General features: G+C 35.5%; 1 protein-coding gene across 2 annotated transcripts in view; it reads left to right on the top strand.

Moving 5' to 3' along the window:
* ZFAND3 (zinc finger AN1-type containing 3) overlaps positions 1-19,079 on the top strand; it is a 317,767-nt gene that overhangs the window by 225,565 nt on the left and 73,123 nt on the right. For both annotated transcript variants that reach the window (XM_049653339.1, XM_049653338.1), the window contains exon 3: positions 15,984-16,166. In XM_049653339.1, coding sequence (XP_049509296.1) covers positions 15,984-16,166 — 183 coding nt within the window. The remainder of the gene's footprint in view (positions 1-15,983; positions 16,167-19,079) is intronic.

Below are 19,079 nucleotides of genomic sequence, written 5' to 3'. Positions count from 1 at the left end.
TTTCTCCTCTCTTTCATTTTAATTACATCAGTATGAACCAATGAATTTCTATTTTATTCAGTAAGTTATACTTCATTACTATCCTCTTTTTTTTTTTTTTTAAGGTTCAAATTGTCCTAATTTGGCCACTCTGAATACCTTCAGCTTGATTTCTGTGGTCTTTTGTTACATCACCATTATTTTCTTAATATGTACACTACTTTTGCACTTGTTTTCCTTAAAACAGTTTTCTTAAAGTAGAATTGCTGAATTGAAAAGTGCACATTTCAAATAACGTATGGCCTGAGTAAATCATACTTGTGGCTGGCCCGTTTGAGGTTGGGAAAAGTACACTTAAACATTAACCTGCTGCTTTTAAGAAGCATAAGGAGTACTTGAAAAAAAAAAAGTGTAAGGAGTTTTTGTCCTTACTGGTTTTCAACTAAAAGAAACATCTGCAAGAAAGGGAGACAAAGAAGGGTTTATCTTTCATTGCCAGAGTTTTAGAGTATATTCTAGAGAGTAGATGATTGGCAATATATAACTTACATTAAGTGATAAAATCTACTTGGAGAAGTTACAGCTTAACATCCATGGAGGGTGGGGGGGTGCATTTGCCTAGAACAAGTTGATTTCTTCTCTGTGCCTTACTTTCCTCATATATAAAATGAAAATGTATTGGATCATTGGTTTTGTAACTTTTTAAACCACATCATGCAGTAAGAAGTACATTTTATGTTGTGATCCAGTATACATGTATGTGTGCCTAATAATGCATATTTGTAACAAAGTCAAAAGTTTTATGAAAGAAAATTTAGCCTTACTAAATCTGCAGTACACTCCATTTCTATTCTGTTTCTTTAAAATGCTGGTGGTACCTTTGAAATTTTTTTTAGATTGAAAACCTTGTAGTAGATTATTTCTAAAAGCTCTTTAGCTCCAAAATCACATGAGTATATTTTGTGATTTAAAGTGACAAGGAGAAAAATATAGATTTTGGGGGACAAAGTGTCATAAGAGTAGTCACAAAGAACAGTTTCTCTTGTATAGATAGTTATAGCCACTTCAACAAAAAACAATTCCATAAAAATCTAGTTCAAAGTCTTTACTATGTCTCTCCAATTATAATCACTGCTAGTATAAGCCAGTTTTGCTTCCCCTTCTCCCATTAAATTGACCCTCTCTACCTTTTTCTTTTTTCTTTTTCTTTTTTTGCCTCCATAGCAATATACTACCATTAATGTGAGTGTGGGGTGCTAGGCCCCACGCAGTCAAAATTCTATGTGTAACTTTTGACTCCTGAAAAATTTAACTACTAATAGCCTGTTGTTGACTGGAATTTGTTATATGTATTACATAGTATATTCTTATGATAAAGGAAGCTAAAAAAAAAGAAAATGTTACTGAAATCATAAGGATGAGAAAATATGTTGACTGTACTGTATCGAAAAAAATCTCTATAAGGGGACCTGTGCATCTGAAACCCATGTTGTTCAAGAGCCACCTGTAATTGCTACCTAGGTTGCATTAAATTCTGTCTATGACTTAAGTGGTTAATGGAAAAGCTTGATGGGGAAAAAAACCTTATTGCTGGATTTGAATTTGGTTGAAAGTAAGACCAGCTCTCTTAGGTTTTTAAAAGATGTATGGAGAAACACTGTTATCTATGCAAATAAGCTTGTAACTATATTTTCCCTACCGGACCTGTATAAAATGGAAACATGAATAAAATGGAAACAAAAGCTCATCCTTTAGCCATCTTGCAGAAGAATTTGAGCTCCTGAGCTCTAGAGCCACAGTTTACTCTTGAGTAGGCATGCCAGCATCTCTAATGCCTCAGCAAGAACTTGGCTGTAGAGAATGTAATTTTCCTTGTCACTCTCAGTTTTAGTTTTTAGGAAAAAAGATGAATGGAATTTAACATCCATCAAATTGATAAGTACAGTATTAAAAGAGAAATTGGGAATGTGCTGCCATCCTCCTTGACATGCTAGCTTGTTCCCTTAAGTTTGCACTACAGCGTTACTCACACAGAGAGCCAAGTGAGATGGTAAATCACTTTCATGAAATGGGAGCTTTGGGGCCGGTTGTGTTGGGAAGATGTTTTTGCTCTTGATAAAGTACATTTGAAAATGCAAAAGTAATTGCTCTCTCTTTTCAGAGCATATCTTTTTAGGTTTGTATGATTTGTGCTGAGACCATTGAAGTGTAAACTGCCAGGGAAATTGTACTGCTTTGGCAGTGTTGTACCTGGCCTCCTATGCATCTTCTGTTCATTTTTGTTTGTCCATTACTTTTCAGCTTCTCACAGTTTTAGATCTGTTACTTAGACTTGGCATATCTTGCCTTGAAACCTGTTCAGTTCTATTTGGTTGATATTTCCACCGCATGCATTCTTTGCCCTAAAGGGTAAAGTGAAAAAAAATGCATAACTATGGTCTACTCATAACAGAAATTCCAACATAGTTCATGTAGAATTTTATTCCTAATTTAATATACTCACAAATTTTCTAGTAATTTTCCTCCCTTTTGGTTTTATTAGTAACCTTCACTCAAGTATAGATATAGACATATGTATTATTTATAAATGCTGATCTTTATGAAATACCCACATAAAAATGCAATTGTGGCATTTAGTTTTTTATGTGTCACTACTTCTTTCCAAAAAATGGTAGTCTAGTAAAAAATAACATACAGAGTACAATAGACTTTTTCTTTTTAAATGAAAGAATCAGGAAAAAGGGAAAATTCAGATTGATTAGTAGGATAAAGACAAGAGAAATTTGTACACAAATTCACACCCATAAACATCCGTATAACTGTTAAAGACAGAGTACAGATTGAAACCTGAGCTTCCTAGGAGCCAGAGCAGAAATGGAAATGCAAGTAGTTCACAGATCACCATCCTATGAGCTCTAAAGCAGACAGTGAGAACAGTAGGGAGCAGTGTTCTCAATAACAGTTCTTCAGAATATACTGTTGTACACAATTCTTTCTCATAACATCCCTTGTAAGAAGCCAAAGGCATTTTCTCTGAAAGATGAGTACCAGCACTGACAGTCCAAATACATCTCCTTTTCCTTTTTCTCACTGGTCAGAATTAATGGTAAATACCATCTCACACTAATGCAAGATCTAAGCCCAGTTAGTTGCCTAAATTAGAAAAAGTTCTAAAAAATTCGATTTACAAGGCCTCTTGTTGGGGTACCTATAGAGTAAGGGACAATTAGAGTTGTATCTGCGTAGAACATTATCACTTAATTTGTTTAGTAGTAATACAACTTTAAAAGGAGGAACTTGTCTATAAATGCCATTAAGCATTTAAAAGATAATTTTAGAATAACTTGCTCCTCTTCCTCATCCCATTCAAAACACATTCACCCATACTTACAAGTGAAATAAAAAAAAAAAAAACCAACTATTCCCAAATGAAAAATATATTTTTAAATGAGTTAGTTTTGCCAAATTTCACCTTTATTAAGTGAATTTTAGACAAAATCAGACTGGATTATTTAATTAGCATAAGGCAGTTGGTTCCTAAGAAGGACTTTCTAATAATTTGTTTTTTCTTTTCTTTTTATTTTATTTTATTTTATTTTATTTTTTTAACGTTTATTCATTTTTGAGAGACAGAGACAGAACAGGAGTCAGGGAGGGGCAGAGAGAGAGGGAGACACAAAATCCGAAGCAGGCTCTAGGCTCTGAGCTGTCAGCACAGAGCCTGATGTAGGGCTCGAACTCATGAACTGTGAGATCATGACCTAAGCCGAAGTTGGACGCTTAACCAACTAAGCCACCCAGGCACCCCTGATTTGTTTTTTCTATTTGATAGGGAGCTTTAAATGTTTCAGTTCATTGACTTAGTAGTCTTTGTCTATTTGAAAATCAGAATGTAAGGCTGACTTGGCAATTATTAAAAAATATAATAAACATAGCATGACCCTGTTAGCATAAAACACACAAAATTTGAATTAGTATCACACTATCTTGTATTTCATGAAGGGTTTCAAGTTGCCTGGAAATAGCAGTTTTTTTTTTTTTTTTTCAGATGAATCTTTATTAAACCAGTATCAGCCTGATAACAGTTTTACTGTGATTCAGATTTTCATTAAGACAATACTAGAATTTAATACTTTCTGGGAGAAAGTTTGGATTATTTCCCTGGCTCATGCTGCCCAGTAACCAGAAGCTAGGAAAATCATAGTTAGGATTATTGATCTGCTATTATAAAATCACTAGTAATAATTGTATGTTTGCGACTTGACTTCTTTCAAACCCAATCTGACTTCTTTTAGGCCATTTTGGTCTGTGATACTTTTCATAATATACTGTGTATGCTCCATTTGCTGAGGGGAAAAATGGGCCTGTATGCATCACCGTATTGCATTTAATTTCCCAGATTTAACCCAGAATTAAATGCAAAATTGTCTGGGCACACATATTGTAAACTCTGGATTATACATGTTTCCATATATTTACTGCTCCTTTGATGGGAGGATAATACTTCTCTGTTCTCATCATCAGATTTGGCCATGTGATATCTTTTAACAAATAAAACGTGAATGAAAAAGTCATATGCCACTAGTGAACAGAAAATTAGGGTATAGTTGCAGCTTTCCCTTTTCCCTCTACCACAAGAGCAGTAGTGTTCCGGTTAGAGCCACTCTTTCATTCTGGATTCCTGGAATGAAGACACATGTGAACAAAACCAACAAACTATTTTTGTTGTAAAGCCTCTAGATTTTAGGGTTGTTTGTTACTACAGCCTAAATTATCCTAAGATGACTCACCATATAAGAACCCCAGATTAAGAGTCTCTATTCTAGACCTAGATGAATGTTTTGACATTCATTTGTTATCCATTTAAAATTTTATTGAACACGTCTGTTTCATGAAGGATACCTACATTATTGCCCATCCTCAGAAAAGTCCTATAGAGTAGGTTTTTAACATTTTTTGCAGGTGAAGAAACAAGTATGGACTTTTTTATGGATACTGCTTCTAAGAAGCTTAGTGAGGATCAAACATAGGTCTGTCTCATTCTCTTGTATCTCTACTATCCTATTTATCCAGTTGCACAGTTTCCTATCTATCTGTTGCACATATATTGGATAAATCATTTTTTACCAATATATGGAATTAATAATTCAAAATTATCGAACAGCAAGACTTAAAAAATATTTTAACGTTTATCTTTTTTGAGAGAGAACACAAACAGGGGAGGGGGGGATAGAGGATCTAAAACATGGTCTGAGCTGTGAGCACAGAGCATGATGTGGGGCTCAAATTCACAAACTGCTACATCATGACCTGAGCCAAAATCAAGAGTCAGGTGTTTAACTGACTGGGCCACCCAGGCGCCCCCACATGCCTTTAGGAGAGGTTTACACTTGCCAGTTAACCACAGTAACCACTACTCCCTATCCTTTAGGCCAGCTGTCTTTATACATTTCTAACTACCTGATCCTTGAAAACTTTTGAATTTATAACCCCAAGATTGGCTTACATTGTTAATAAAACTGAGTTAAGTATAATTTCCATTTTTTATTGGCATCAGAGAAAATATTTTTCATTGCCAGTCTTGCAATAGCAAAGTTTTAGAAAATTGTGTGCAAGAAGCCAGAATGGAATAATAAAAATCCTAGAGACTTACTATGTACCCGGCATTGTTCTAAGACTTTAACATGTAGTAGCTAACATAATCTACACAGTAACCTTATGAAGTAGATAAAATTATCATTCTCATTTTATAGAAGAAAACTGAAGCCAGAGAAGTTAAATAACTTGCCCAAGGTCACACAGCAGTGAAGAGGCTGAGCCAGGATTTGAACTGTCGGATTCCACACTCCTAAACACCATACTATGACGGGGTAGATAACTGCATGAGCTTTTCTCATGAGTGGAGAAATCTCTTACCTCTTTTGATGGTGGCTTTTATGTAAAGGACAAGATTTTCCTTATATTCTACAGCTTTTTCATAACCAGCCATAGTATTCTTCAGAAAGATCTCTTGTTCTTTCTACTAGTAGACAGATGCCTCCTGGAGATTGTGAATCATGCAAACATACATTATTTTGATACTTTGTGTTCACTGGATAAAAATTAGTCTTTTTCTGAGCATCCCGTGATATATTTTAATAGGTGTAATGAGAAAGTGTTTAGTAAACCCATCACTTTATCCTTTAAAATTTTTTCTTTTAGTAGTTTAAAACAGTGTGTAGTCTGTTACTTTTTGGGAAAGAGATTGACATTCTTAAAATATACCATAGTGCATTGTTTGAAAAATAATTATTTGTGCTGAACATTCTGTGGATTTTATCCTTAGGAAATGTGTGTCTCAGAAGTTACCACCACCACCCCAAGTTGAAAGTCCTGAAGCAGATGAAGTGATCAGCTTGGCAATAGGGTTAAATGTAGGAGATTGGTAGTATGTGACCTGATACGAGATGGTGATGCTGAGAACTGAGTGGAAATGGAATACTAGGGGGTGGGAATAGCTTGCTAAAGGTAAGAGGTGCCCTCCTGGATGGAAGGAAGCCAAGACAACAGGACCAAGTTGTAGGGGTACCAATGGCAGGAGCATGAACGCGGCTCCCCTGCCACTTTGCAAAAAGGGACATGCTAGTGGGAGGTATTTTTTTTTCTTTTATTACTTTTACATGGTGAAATGAAGGGATAGTATTATGAAGACTGTAGGTACAGTTATAAAAACAATCAGAAATCTTTGAAAAAGGAGGTAACCTGACTTTTTTGTAATTTATTCCCAGATACTTTTCTAATTCTTTGTTCCATTATTATTGCGTCTTTATGGGCATTTGAAACCTTAAGTCTGAACTGGAAAAAAAAAAAAAAATCTAGGCTCCAACATCTCCAGCAGTTATGTTCATTCTACACCCATGCCATTGTAGTGATTTGTGAATGATAGCAGGGACTAATGGCCTGAGGAGAGGTCTTTAACTGGTATGAAGGATCAGCTACAAACAGGTAAGTCAGAGGTTTTTGTTTTTAGGTTGTAATTGGCCTTTGTTTTGTCAGCTTTTCTTAGTATTTCCACAATTTTCCTAACCCTATCAATACTTCTGATGGTTGAGCTATATGTGTAGGATATGTGTGTATGTGTGTATGCACACACACATACACATGAACACATATATGTATACACACACACACACACATATATCAGCAAATGCTTATCTTGTTGGACCTAGGCTAATGTCACAATATTTAGAAAACTTCTCCCTGTGTTGTCGATTTTTAAAAAACTGACACATTTTGTGGTTAGACTGAAATGAAATAAATAGGTCTCTGGTGCATGTTATTGTAGTACTAATGGATCTTTAGATATTTGCTGTAATGTTAACATGATAATTTATGCCCTGTAAATGAGTAGGAGACACTGTTACTGAAAAAACTGTAGAGTCTGCACAATAAATGCTGTATAAGAAATAAGCCTTCCTCCAAATAACTTTTTTGCTGGTTCACACTTCTGAGCAGTAGGCTCTATAGGTGTGAAGAATCTAGGGACTGTGTATAATTTGTGATAAACCAGATTATAAAAGAAGCTTAATTACTGATAAGAGTTTCGCTTGTAAGCTTTGTCAACTTCATATATTCTCTTGTTGACTATTTTTGCAAGAAGCATTTGAAGACATACTTTGGGAAGCAGTGTAATATTATTTCTGTTCTCAAAAGCTTACAACCCTGTGGTCTAGACCTAAGCAAATAGGACTTGAGAGACGTTTTGAGTCCTATCAGAACTAGTTACCTGTGGTGAGTAGTAAAGAAGAAAACTTTTTATGTGCAGGGATAACTTGTAAAATGTAAACATCTGCTTACTGACAGTGGTGTTTAATATTTTTACTGTATATAGAAACATTCACTTCCTATAACTATTTTGTAGCAATTTGAAGTCCGTTAAGGTCTGAGACAACTAATAAATTTTTTAAGTTTAGTATGTTGAGCAGATCAAATAAGTTATATTCAGCAAATGTATATTGTGTATTATGTGGCAGATATAATATTGTTTTGCTAGGGGCTAGGGTATACAGTGAATAAGACCTTCATTTATTTTTCATCCAACAAGTATATATTAAGTGCTTCTGTGGATATAATCTTAAGGGCTTCCCTGAGGACATCATGCTTACGTTAAAGTTCAAAGATGAGTAGGAGTTACCAAAGCAAATGGCAAGATAAAGAAAAATAGTCACATGCTGTGATCAAAGTACTCCAGTTGAGAAAAAGCATGGAAAGTTTGAAAAACAGAAAGGACCCTTGAGTGACTGAAGTAGGAGGAGGAGAGGAGAAGCAGTGGCTTAAGAGGAGACTGAAGAGATAGCCAGAAGCCAGTTCTTAAACAGACTTGTTAACTTCTAAACTGTGTTTATGATTTTGGATCTAGTTATAAAGGCAAGGTGCGGCCATTCAAGGGTTTAGGGAGGAAAATGAACTTACGGGAATTTGGTTTTTACACCACCATGCTGGTTGTTTTGTGGTGAATGTATTAGAGCGGGCCAAGAGCTAGTAGGATGCAAAGAAATCAGGTAGAATACCATTGAAGGAATCTGACAAATGATGACGACTTAGGTTAGCGTGGTAATGGAGAAATGGCTGGGTTCAAGAGATATTGGAGTTGTAAATAACTAGATTCAGAGATTTTTTGAGATGTACAATTAAGGGTAGGAGAATATGGAGTCTGAGATGATTCCCTCGCTTCTGGCTTCAGCCTCCAGGAGAATGTTGGTGCCATCCCCTGAGATGGGGAGAAGGGCAGAAGACAAGGGTCTATAGTTTCTGAGATATACCTCAAAGATTCATGGGCACAGATGGGGATACAGGACAGGAGTCATTTACCATTAGTAGGATGTATGTGGTACGTGGGAGATTGTAATGTATATATTTTAAACTTACCTGAAAATGTCAATTAGTATCAAAGCAGTGTCAGACAGTGTCTCTTCTGAGATCAGTGAAGACAGTCTCAGTTTTAAAGAGAAGGAATCATTATGAGAATGTAGGTGAGAATATGGTAGGGTAAAGTTTTTTGTTTTTTAAAAAGCTAAAAGAGATTACTAATGAAAGAAAGTTTAAATGAACCTAGCCATATTGAGTAGATCACTGTTTTCCCCATAAGATCCAAAGTTTTAAGTTTTTAAGGTGTTAATAGTAATCTGTCCTTGGTTCTTGCTAATTTTTGTTCCAACGAGTTTGTTTTTTGCTGAGGCTTTTAAACGCAGGTTAACATCCAACTAGGAGAATTTTTTTTTTAGGATTTTAATCAGAAGGCTAAAACTGGTTTATGAATTGGCTAATGGATAATGGGTTTGTAGCTTTTAAAAATAAGGCATCTAAAGTTTATGATTGGGGTCGGGGTAGGAACATACAGCTTTAAAAACCTTAGAAATTACTTATGAATGGAGGCTCTAGCCTATTTAGGACATAAATTGGGGGAAGGGATGAAGAGAAGGAAAAAAAACCCTGTTCTTGTAAAGGAGGCTTTATACAATGCCTTCCATGAACTGAACTTTTAAGATTATTGAATTTTTATTTACAACGTTTCCACTTTAATTGGCTATTTGAAACATGAAGCATGTTACGGTGTGAAATGCTACAATAAAGCTTTCAGTGGGAAAATGGAATTGTAACCTGTAATCTGTAGATCTATAATCTACAGTCAGGTGGAGTTTGGAGACTGGGAATGGGATGTGGGAACTGGAAAAGTAACCCCTGCAGTCTGCAAGCTGTTGCATTTTGGCAAGCTGGGCAGTGGTTGCTTCACTGTTGTTGGCTGTAGTGGGAAGAGTATGGACATTAGAGTCACATAAACCTGGGTCTCAAAACCCTAGCTCCAGCACTTGTTAGGAACAGGCAGATCGCCCACCCTTGCCATGCCCCACTGTCCTCTGCTAAAGTGTAAGGATGGCATCTACTGCCCAGGTTATTTTGAGGATTAAATGAGAAAATGAACAGAAGGCCTCTGACAGAGTGCCTTGCTCATAGTAGGCACTTAAATCGTAGTTCCTCCTTCACCACCAATTTGATTTTCTTTATACCCAACTTTAGTATCTATAATAATGATACAGAAGCCTTATTAGTGGCCATATAAACTTAGTGAGTTAGAACAAATGCAGTGGAATCTCTCATTTCTACTAATTAATTATGAAAATAGAAATTCATGGGTACTGAGTACATCATCTTTCAGAAATGCTAATCCAGGTGATTTTAGGAGTGCCCTTGAAGACACACAAAGTAGTTTGTGAGAGGTTTGAAATGACAACGGATAAATAATTTTAAATGTAATCCTGCGATGGGTTTTTCTACAGGAAAACATTTGGCCACTTATCATTCAGTTAGTATTTATTGAGCAGTGTTTTTATCCTGGGGCCATATATGGTGGGATACTGAACAGAAGATTCTTAACGTACCATAGTAGGTCTTGTGCTGTGGGAAATCACAGGGTATTGTGCCAAGAGAATTTGATATTTTGTACCAAATGTTTTAAAAATGCACTTTCTCTCCTACCCAGTTGTTCTGCTTGTAGCAATATAACCTGAGGAAGTTCAATGGAATCTTACTTATAATAGTGAAAAATTGGTAACTGCACAGATACAACAATAGTGAATTGGTTTAATTGCATACCCAGGAGTGATCACACATGTCTGTATGTGACAAAAAATATTCATGATATATTGCTAAGAGCAAAAAGTAGGTTAAGAAGAGGGTTAAAAAAAAGGAATTTATTATCAAAGAAAGTAAGTTTAGTGAAATCTTTTCTGAATCACTGTTGTGTATTCTCTGCCTTAAAGAAATTGTTCAAAAAGTTGTCCTAATCTGGAAGTGGGATGGGAGTTAAAGGAGCTAAGCCGCTTACCAAATCTGTATAGTACATTGGATATACAAACCAAAGGTAAGTTTTGAGTAATAATCAGATAAAGTATAGTCCCAGCGAGGCTGCTCAGGTGAATGGGCTTGTCAGCAGAGCAGGGCGAGGTGTTGTTACAATGTTCTCAGTCTTTTGAGGTACACTTTCTAATAAGATTGACTTGTGAAAGAAAGCATTGCAAAAGCAATGGGAAAAAATATGTCCAGTGAGTATATGGGCAAGTAGTCTCAGGGACTGTATTGGCCATTTTGGCTCAGCTGGTACCAGTAGGTCATTTTCTCTTGTGGAAACATCCCATTTCTAGATATTTCAGATTCTAAGAGTTACCTTCATTGAGAAATTATTTTTCCTTTTAGTTGATAATAAGTTAAGCTGCCAGGATCTTGGCTTCTTTTCACTTCTGCACAGCAATCCTATTAATCCAAAGGTTTTTACTTGAGTTTTACAAAACTATTTTGGAAAACTTTATTTACATTCACCAAGCTTACACCTTCGGATATACAATTAACTCTACCAATTTACAATAATAGGTAATTATTCCTTTTTTTTTTTTTTTCCTCATAGAAGTTGATAAGCTCGGAGTTTTCTGGTTTTCCCATTTATATGAGAACTGTACAACAAATGGAACAAGGCTTTACTGTGGCTGGATCAAATGAAGTGACTATTTCTTCACCTTTTCCATACTGCTTTTCAGAGTAGAGTGATGAAAGGCAGTCTCTCTGCCTGCTTTGTTCACTTTTTTACATGTGGTGCAGATCTGCTCCCCTTCAACCTTGGAATAGACTTCTGGGATTTTTTTTTTTTTCCTTTCTGTGTTTGTTTGTTTGTCAGTTGTCAGAAGTTGGATACCAAAAGATTCAGAAAGAAAGGAACAAGAGAGTAGGAACTAAGATGCAAATGTCAGGGCTAAAAGGAAAAGAGAATTCATGATCTTTCTATAAACTGGGAAAATACCTTTTATTTTTAATGGCTAGCGTTTGTTGAGTACCCATGTGCTAGTTACTTTATGCACATTATCTTATTTAATCCACACTATTGTGAGAGGAAGAAATAATTCCCTCCTTTTGTTTTACAGACAAGGCCCCAAAAGATTAAACAGTTTTCTTTTAGCCATGTGTCCATTAAATAGCAAAGTTAGGATTTGAATCCAGGTCCAACTTTAAAGCTCTTTGTAGTATATAAGCTGCTCATATTGGCCCGAGAGTTAGAAAACTCTTAGGATTTAGCTCTGTGAGTTTCTGGTGACTTGAATTAGCTTTCTTGGCCCTTGCTTTCTTCTTTATCTGTAAGATGAGAGGATTGGGCTGGATCTTTAAAGTTAATTCTGACTGTAAAATTATTTGATTTCTGGGCTCTTTTTTGAATCCGATCAGAGAATGTGTAGAGATTATGCTAGCTCTCTTGTGTGTAGCCAGTTTGGTTTGTAATGATGATTTTTTTTTTTTTTTTCACCTGATCATCCTGTGGAGGTGCAGAAAAGTCATCATGGGAGAATGGGTTAAAAGAAGGCACATTGTGTCAACTGAAGATTCACAAAAGAAAACTTAAAAGTACTTGAGCATGGAAAGCCTGGGCTGGAGATTTGTGTGGGTGGGACCTGGTTATTGTCTGTGGACACCAATTTCATTTACCCTTAAGTGTTATTGTGCTTGAGTGAGTGAGTTTGTGTGTCTGTCTCCAGACATTGGGGATTGTGCTAGATGGTATAATGATGACTTAGTTCTTTTAGGGCCTTGTAACATTTCCAATTAAATGGTAGAGATGGTTATAGGAGGGACACGATGATTATTGACATAAGAGAGCTAATGAGATGACATGACATAAAGAAGCATCATTGTTACATTATTATAGTATTTTTATTCCATTTTTATGGTACCTTTTCCTCTAAAGGTGCTGTACAAATAACATTGAGGTAATAAGCCATTTTAAAATGCCAAAACACTGAAGAATGAGGAAGTAGCTAGGAGAAATAAATATACAGAAAAGAAGCAATAGAGGCTTTAGATCACTAATCAGCACAAAGATTAGTGATTCTTTGGCTAAATCCCTTGCACTCAACATGGGTTCTGTGAATCATTAGGGACTTGACATGGAGGTCTTTTTTTGAGCCAAACTAGTGCTCATCATTTTACATCCTGTGGTTGTGATTAAAGACCATGGATGGGTTTTAGTGTCAGATGGACCTGTATTTAATTCCTGGTCTTGCTACTTAGTAACTTTAACTTGGAACAAATAACCTAAACTTTCTCAGCCTCAGTTTCTTTATCAGTGAAGTGGTATATGACTATATAATTATACTTCCCTTGTTAGGGTTGTCATGAGAATTGATGTACATGAGTTATACGCATAAAACATTTAGTTCATTGCCTGGCACATAGTATGCACAACATAAGTAATAGCTCAGTACATGTTAAAACAGTGATTCTGATGAGGTGATAAGAGCGTAATAGTAGTTTCTCTGTGGTTTAAAAGGTAAAGCAATGTAGATTTGTCGGGATCTTCTTTTCCTTCTCTGAATTGATAAAGTATAATATGTAGTTTATAGACTAGCATTAGATTTTTAAATGAAAAATACAGAGACTGTACCTAATAGTCTTAAGTTACATACCCAACACCAACTTGGAGAAATGAAAAATTACAGATAGAATTGAAGATCTCTGTTCCTCTTTGCCCTCCCTTTCCCCCCACCCCAGACATAACCATTATTCTGAATTTGGTGTATCATCCCCATACATGTCATTATATTGTAATTCTGTATCAATAAACAATATATGGTATTTTTACATATTATAAATTTTTATATAAATATTATACTATATATATCCCTCCATAGCTTTTCTCACTCAACATTGTTTTTGTTGTATTTGTAGTATTATCCATTAATTTTAACTGCCCTCTAGCATTCCCTTATGCATAAATTTTATTTTAATCTGTTCTGTCAGTGTACACTATTCCTATTATTTTTGCATACCTCTCACCTTCACATCCCCCCTCCCTCAACCTAAGAAGTAACCACTAGCCTGAATTGTATTAATTATTTTTTAATGGTTTAAACATACATATTTCTAGGGGCGCCGGGGTGGCTCAGGTGGTTGAGCTTCTGACTTCAGCTCAGGTCATGATCTCATAGTACGTGGGTTTGAGCCCCACATCATGTTCTATGCTGGCAGCTAAGAGCCTGGAGCCTGCTTCATATTCTGTGTCTCTCTCTCTCTGTCTCTCTCTCTGCCCCTCCCCCGCTTGAGCTCTCTCACTCTCTTTCTCTCTCTCTCAAAAATAAATAAACATTAAAAAATTTTTTGAACATACAAATTCTAAATAATATATTGAGTTTTGACTCTTTTTAAGGTTTACATAAGCACAATCTTACTGTGTTATTTAGTGACTTGTTTTTTTCTTTTCAGCGCTATGATTTTGAGATTCATTCCTGCTGATGTGTGTAGCAGTCATTTTCACAATATACATTATTCCTTTATATGAATTTAGTATGGTTTATGGACCTTCAGGTTGTTTCTGACATTTTGGTATTGCAAACAATATATAATTAACATTCTTATACATGTGCGTTGACATTGTACATGTGTGTTAGACATAGATCTAGGTGTGAAATGACTGAGGTATAATGTTATGTACATGTTTATCTTTACTGGATATTGATGAGTAGTAATTTCTTTATCATTTATTTATAAGTATTTTCTGATTTCTGATTTGACCCATGAGTTTACTTTAAATTTTTAATAAAATATTAAAAAATTTTCAAATACAGAATTTTTTATCAGAATCTAATTTACTTGCTCAGTGATCAGCTAATAATGCTTTTATCTTACTAATTCTTTGGCATCTGTTAAGACTTCTGCTTTATAGGTTAATGTGCGATCAGCATTTAGCCAGGTATAGCCGTTTTTATAAATATTCCTCATATGTTTGAAAATAATTTATTATCTTATTGTTGAGTATATGAGTCTATGCTTATTAATCCTCTTTAACTTTACTAATTACTTTGGCTTAGACAGATATATTAAAATCTTCCCATTATGATAGTAAATTTGTCAGGTTCCCATAAATAGAATCATTTTTGCTTTATATATTTTGAGGCTTTGTTATTAGGTACATACAGGTTTAGAATTGTTTTATCTTCCTGGTAAATTCTTTGCTTTTAAACTTTTTTTTTTTTTTTAACTATTCTATAATCCTCTTTTTTTCTCTAGTTTTTGTTTTGTTTTTTTGCCTTAGTCTACATTTTCTGATAGTACTGTGGCTATAACTGGCTTTTTAATCATGTATCTTTGCTCGTATTATTATAATGTACTTTAGAATTTTCTTTATACTCATGTTCATGTTTCTAGTGTGTCTCATAAACTACATAAAACAGGATTTTGTTTATTCAATCTGAATATTTTCTTAGTTTAGTCAGTTTACAGTTATTACCATTACTAATATATTTGTACTTATCTCTACAATCTTATTATGTGTTTTCTGTTTACCCTGTTTTTTTTCTGTGCTCATTTTTTCCTTTTTACCTGTCCTGTCTTGATTTGAATAACTTTTTTTAAATCTCTTTATCTATGTGTCTAATTATATACCTGTCTATCTATTTATTATTTTAGAGAGCAAGCTTGAGCTGAGGAGAGGGGCAGAGGGTGAGAGGGAGAGAATTTTAAGCAGGCCCTAGGCTCAGCACAGAGCTGACACGGGGCTCAATCCCACAACACTGGGATTGTGACCTGAGTTGAAATCAAGAGTTGGACGTTCAACCTACTGAGCCACCCAGGTGCCCCTGAGTAACTTTTCTTTATTTATTTTTCCCTTCTACTGATTACTCCTAAAATTTTAATTTGTATTTGGCTTTGTAAACTCTTACATTAAAATTGGTATGTCTACCATTTCTCTGAACAATACATGGACCTTGGAAAGTTTTAACTCCAGTTATCCTCTGTCAGTGAAGGGCTTATATGGTATATGTTTTTGATCCGTTTTTTTACTTCCGTTTTTTTTTTTTTATCACCAAGTGTATTATTGCTGCTGTGTCATTTAATTTTTATTTTTGTACTAACTTTTATTGTCTTCTAATTCCCAAGGAAATTGTGAACTCCTTAATTAAGCTGGTTATATCACTCTTTTTCTTCAGATTTTCAAAAGAAACAACCAGACGATGATTCTGCTCCAAGTACCAGTAACAGCCAATCAGATTTGTTTTCTGAAGAGACCACCAGTGACAACAACAATACCTCGATAACCACGCCAACTCTTAGTCCCAGCCAGCAGCCGCTTCCGACAGAACTGAATGTAACTTCACCAAGTAAAGAGGAGTGTAAGTGCCCAGATCCTGTGAAGTGGTAGAGAAAGCAGCCCAAGAATCATATCATGAGCTTCTTGGTAATGCCTTGTCTAGAAAACAAGATAGTAGCTTTTCTAATTCAAGATAAAGTTTTGACATGTAGGCCCAATTCAACAAGTTAAGAGAATATGTCTTAGCTGTTCTGTAGAGCTTAAGGTCTTTTTTAAAAGATAGTCTTCTGTGTTAACTGTCAAGTACGAAGTTTCGAACCAGTCTAGCTAGGGTAGTGGATCTCAATCCTGGCTGCAAAACAGAACCCACTAGAGATTTAAAAAAAAAAAAAACAAAAACAATTTTAGTTTTCAGCCCCATTCCCTGAGTCTAATTTTATTGACCTAGAGGGAGGCCCAGGGATCTGTTTCTGTTTTTTTTTTTTGTTTTTTTGTTTTTTGTTTTTTTTTGCTTTGTTTTGTTTTTAACTTTGCAGAGGATCCTAATGTGTGCTAATTGATGAGAACCACTGGTCTAGAGAACTTCTAATTTAGGAACCTTGGATCGAAAACTTACCTATGTCACTAACTGGGCCTTGAATGTTTCTAGGCAATTAACTGAGATAGTAACTTCATAGAACATAGGATATTTGAAGAGAGTAGGAAGTGGTTTCTGTTCTTCTATAAGTCCTCAATGGTAGAATACTATTGTTATTATATATGTGATATGGAAGTCCATTGTCCACTTAAATTTTTAAATACTTTAACCATCTTCTTTAGGACACAACTTATAACCATATGTGTTGAAAATTTTAGGCACATTTTGACATAGCAGTTTTTGCCTTTTAAAAGCTTTAATAACAGGTTGAAGTTTGCTGTTTCAGAGTTAATGAGCATATAGAAATCCTTGGAATATGGTAGGTTAGAGTGTTCTAACTTTGGAAAGATAAGCAGAGAACAAATGATCATAAGCCAGTGTACTAGGTAAAATTGAGAATATAATAGTAAGGAAGACCATTGTCTGTGTCTTCAGAGAATTTACTTATTAGAGGAAATTAAATATATTTGTTATATCAGTGGTTCTCAACCAGGAGTAATTTTGCCACCCACCCCCCGCCACCACTGCAGCTGAACATCCTACACTGCACAGGACAGCTCTCCACAGCAAGGAGTTATCCAGCCTGACATGTCAGTAATGCCAGTGTTGATAAACCCTGATACCTGGTTTTATGTGCCCATTTTAATGATTCTTCTTATGTATTAAAGACCGTGACTCTTGAAGAAGGGTGTTGGTTTACTGGAGAAAGTGGTCTTGAAATAGACACAGATGGTGAAAAGACATTCTAGACAGAGTAGGATGAGCTGTGCAGAAAAGCTACATAGGGTTTTATACTGGCAAGTGACCCCTAGGACAAGGTTGGAAAGGTAGATGATGGTCAAGTCATAAATGCCCAGCTAAGCTATTTGGATGTTATATGATAGTCATGTTTTTGAGCAAAGAAAGTAATATTATTACAGTTCTTTTGGAGAAGTAACCCTGAAAATGGGAAGGGTTATACTAGAATAGTATTGCAGAGAAAGAATTTTTTAAATACTGTAACTTATTGAATAGAGGCCCAGGGGAAGGTGTAGAAATCATTTAAGAGGAGGGAAGAAGAAAACATTAAAATAGTAGTAGTAATGTTAAGGCAATGGGTTTTATTTTGTTATTAAAAATCTATTTGTGTCATGTACTTATTGAGAAACACTGATAAAAGGTATGACCCCTTGTCTCAGAAAAATACATACTATCCAATTTTGAATAAAATTTTTTTTTTTTAACAATTTTTTTTTTCAACGTTTTTTATTTATTTTTTGGGACAGAGAGAGACAGAGCATGAACGGGGGGAGGGGCAGAGAGAGAGGGAGACACAGAATCGGAAACAGGCTCCAGGCTCCGAGCCATCAGCCCAGAGCCTGACGCGGGGCTCGAACTCACGGACCGCGAGATCGTGACCTGGCTGAAGTCGGACGCTTAACCGACTGCGCCACCCAGGCGCCCCGAATAAAAATTTTTTAAGCTCAATGTAGCCTTTAGGTGAAGAATTCCTTGTCTAAGGGAAAGATTGGAGCTGGCCAGGATCTTACCTGATTGGATTCATACATACCAGGATTAGACCACAAAAAACAGCTTGAGCAGCCAAGTTGTGTGCAAGAGGAAGATAATAATAGCTATCATTTATTGAGCACTTTATGTGCAAGATAGTGTTCTGTATGTTTTGCTTATTTTCTCTCTTATTCTTCATGATAATCCAGTACAGTAGATACTATCATTATCCCTATCCTGCAGATGAGGAAATAGGTACAAAGAGGTCAGGTAATTTGCCTGTGGTCACAAACAACTAGATACTAGAACCAGGATTCAAATTTAGACATTTGGCTTCAGAATCCATACTTTTGATTAGTTAATTCACAATGGGAAACATAATTACCACAGAGAATAGAAATTTTCATGTTGGCAAGATCAGCACTTTGTCTCTCTATAATTAAGGTATGTGGAAACTCAAATTATAACCAAAAGTTACTTTGTTAATTCATCATGAAAAATCCTGTAACAGAGATTGGAAATAAAAATTTATACATATGACTAAAAGATTTTCTCTGGAGGCAGACCTTTCTGGAAAGCCAACCAAACAAGGATTTAATATAGCAAATGGCAAAGTATGGCCTCAGTAAGTGGAATTAAAATGAAGTGAATTTTTAATTGAGTCCAGCAGATTGTGAGGTACACTCTAACTACATACAGGGAAGGTGTTGCATTCAATGCAAGATTACATCTTCATACCCTTTTCTCCTTTCTCTGCCTGGGCTTACACCCACCCTGAGCTCTGGAGCCCCTAGGACACAACACTTCCTGTGTTTCCATAACTTGCAATTCTGGGCCATTGTACACTGCCATGTTTTTTCTTTTGATAAA

The sequence above is a fragment of the Panthera uncia genome (genome assembly GCF_023721935.1).
Source record: "Panthera uncia isolate 11264 chromosome B2 unlocalized genomic scaffold, Puncia_PCG_1.0 HiC_scaffold_24, whole genome shotgun sequence".
Classification (NCBI taxonomy): Eukaryota; Metazoa; Chordata; class Mammalia; order Carnivora; family Felidae; genus Panthera; species Panthera uncia.
This window is presented reverse-complemented; position numbering and strand designations above follow the sequence as displayed.